The sequence below is a fragment of the Neltuma alba genome, unplaced genomic scaffold (assembly GCF_004799145.2).
Source record: "Neltuma alba isolate B1F8T4 unplaced genomic scaffold, ASM479914v2 tig00004674_pilon, whole genome shotgun sequence".
Lineage (NCBI taxonomy): Eukaryota > Viridiplantae > Streptophyta > Magnoliopsida > Fabales > Fabaceae > Neltuma > Neltuma alba.
Window position 1 is genome coordinate 1 of NW_021633810.1, and position 2,980 is coordinate 2,980.

The following is a 2,980-nucleotide window of genomic DNA, read 5'->3' on the forward strand; positions in this document are numbered from 1 at the left end:
AACTGACCTTTGTATACAACAGTCCTGCACATATTGTACAAGAAAGTGACAATGAGAACTGATAATTTCTCATACGACATAATAAAAACCAAAGTGCCTTGAAGTTTTCTTTGAGGCATTTCTAGATTATATGTGCTGAATGTGGCATTAGTTAACACACCTTGATGAAAGTGAACAGATGTAGAAATCTGTATCACTCGTATTTTGAAGTTTTAAGGAAGACTCAATAGCAACCATGGAGAGCTTCCTCAATATGTACATCTGCAATATAGGAACCAGAAATACATTGAGCATGAAAAAATTCCATTATAATTCATGAAATAAATATATAAAATAATTTCAGCTGAGAATTCCATAACCACTTGCTTGTCAAGAAATGAATTCAACTGTTGTCTGTATTCTAAGAAATGTCTAAAACATATATACCGACGTAGGTTAGTTTTCCAACAATATTCCAGGTTTTATTGAACATTTTGTCACGAAAATGGAGCATTGATCCAACCATATCTTCATAATTTTTGACGAAAAAGTACCCTGGCACTTATGTGAATAGTAGAGAAAGTACCTGTCTTTCCAGATCAACTTTCGACTGGGATCTAGGAGTCAGAAACACCTGCTCAATAACTGGTTCTGTATGCAGGGCTGATTTGCCCAGTCCAGTGTTATTTGTGGGCACAGAACGCCAACCAAGGACAGAGTGTCCAAGAGATTCCGCAACCTTCACATATCAAAGTAGATTTTCAAGAAAATGTTTCTTGAATCAAAAATCACAACGAGCATAACAGCACAATGCATATAAAACAAAATAATATAGAATGAACTTCTTGCTAAAGATGATCACCATTATGATATGGTAGGACAGAGAAAATAAAATCCCCCCCTTGACAACCCGACGCATAAATAAGCAAACCAAGGGGAACGTTAAAGACATGATAAGATACCTCTGGAGCAGAGGTTTCAATAAAGGCTTTTGGATAAACTGATAATTTCAAAATTAAAAAAAAAAAAACATATTTACTTTGCATTTAGAATAAAAAATACCTTTGTAAATACATTTTTGCTTTCTTCTCTGCGACTATCTGATGTGGGCAAGAAAAACATGCCAACAGCGTATTGTCCAGGCGGTGGAAGCTCAAATCCCACATCGTTGGCGACCTACAAGAAAATAAACCCCGTCATATATTTACTCGAACAAACACCAGCTATATGCCAATCGGTCAAAACTGATCCAGCTTGATATTCTAAGTGATTCTCGAAAAAATTCCTGCTTCTTTCCGTTTAGTGGGGAAGCTGATATTGGGGTCCATTTCGAACAAAAACTTTGCATTCACAAATGGAAATAAAAGAGAATAAAAATGGTGAGGATCCACTATTACGAAGGTGGAGAATTTTATTTGTACTGGGGGGAAAGATTTCCGCATCAGTTTAATATTAAGGGTGATAAGTGGTTTTTAGAAAATAAATAAATACTGCATGAAGCAGATTAGATTATGAAATGAAAATACATCCAAATATAAAGCTCACACGCCTCAGTAAAAGCCAAAACGAAGTATGATCAACTCAAACAAATTAAAATACGTGTTACTGCTTCCTGATAAATCAAAAGAACCAAATCTGGAAACAGTAAGACCAATCACCAACCTCAAAGTCAAGAACATGAAAAATGAACTCTTTAAAAATACATTTCTTTCTGGGGGAAAAAATATACATGCCTCCTTGTAAAACTGATGAGGCAGAGCCACGAGAATACCGGCTCCGTCTCCAGTATTGGGCTCACACCCACAAGCACCTCTATGCGACATACGTAGCAACATCTCCATAGCATCAGTCACCTGTAATAAACAAAATCAACCATGAGTTCATCAACCATCAACATGAATCCACATATCCAAATGAAGTACATAAAATCAAACCATCCTTACCGTTTTACGACTGCATTCGCCGGATAATTCCGCAACGAACCCAACCCCACAAGAGTCCTTATCAAAGGCAGGGTCATAGAGACCAAGCGGCTTCTCCGGCACACCTGATAATGCCGACCGAACAACGACCCTGAGCCTTGGCGACCGCCCCGGCCGGTCCGATTGCCAAAGGTGGAGCCTTTCATATACTGGTGATCTGTAAGAACGCAACCGGTTCCTAAAGAACTTCCTCTTGCTCGCACATGATTTATTTGAAACACAGAGATTGTCTTCTCTGATGCTACCAGGGGGACACACTCTGAATTGATGGTTTCTTAAGAATGGCAGGGCGCACGCAGAGCGAGTAGGAAGCGTGAACATTTGATGAGTTTATTTTTTGGAGATATCGGATGCCACTCTAGTCGGAGGAATGAGTGCAAAACTTGAGGTGAGGACAGAACTTTGCGCACTTGTATGAATATCCAACAGGTTCTAAGAATTTTTTTTTTGATGTCGCCGGTTAAACAAAGACACATTCAAATTTGTTATTCAAAAGGCCACAAAAACAACGATATATATATAGGCCACGCACGTCACCAAATCAAGTCGTGAGAACAGGTTATTTACAAAACACAAAATCCATAGATTTAAAGAAACCAGGAAGATTCATTTAAAAATGGAATCCTTCGTGGATTACTTAAGATTTCAGAACCAGGAAAAAGCAGAGCTAAGATTGGAAAGAGAGGTTGACAGAGTGGCGCTACCTGAAAAAGCACCTGGTGTCTGAGGATCCTCACTAACAAACGCAGATGATCGTGCCTCAATCTTCATAACCGGCAATGATGGGGTCCACCGGCTTCATCAGTTTATTGACAAGTTCGGCGCGAGCTAAATCAGCCAATTTCTTCCGTTGACAGCTCATCAAGCGCGAGCGCGCCACGTGTGAGCGGTTCTCTGCCGATTCCCGTGGCCCCCATCAAGGACGACATATTGAGAATTGTCAGAGTCAATACGACGACATTTCGTTTTGGCCAACAATTCTACAATATTGAACATACGGCCTCTTTCTGGCTCGATGG

General features: G+C 39.6%; 1 protein-coding gene across 1 annotated transcript; it reads right to left on the reverse strand.

Moving 5' to 3' along the window:
• Nucleotides 1–7: 7 nt before the first annotated feature.
• Nucleotides 8–2,303, reverse strand: LOC114745426 (glutamate synthase [NADH], amyloplastic-like; the record flags this gene model as incomplete). Its single annotated transcript, XM_028933583.1, has 6 exons — nt 1,923–2,303; nt 1,713–1,832; nt 1,042–1,155; nt 566–718; nt 161–261; nt 8–24 (listed from the first exon to the last, which is right to left on the reverse strand). Coding segments are annotated over exons 1-6 (865 nt in total), but the record flags the coding sequence as incomplete, so codon positions are not given.
• Between the last annotated feature and the right edge of the window lie 677 nt (nt 2,304–2,980).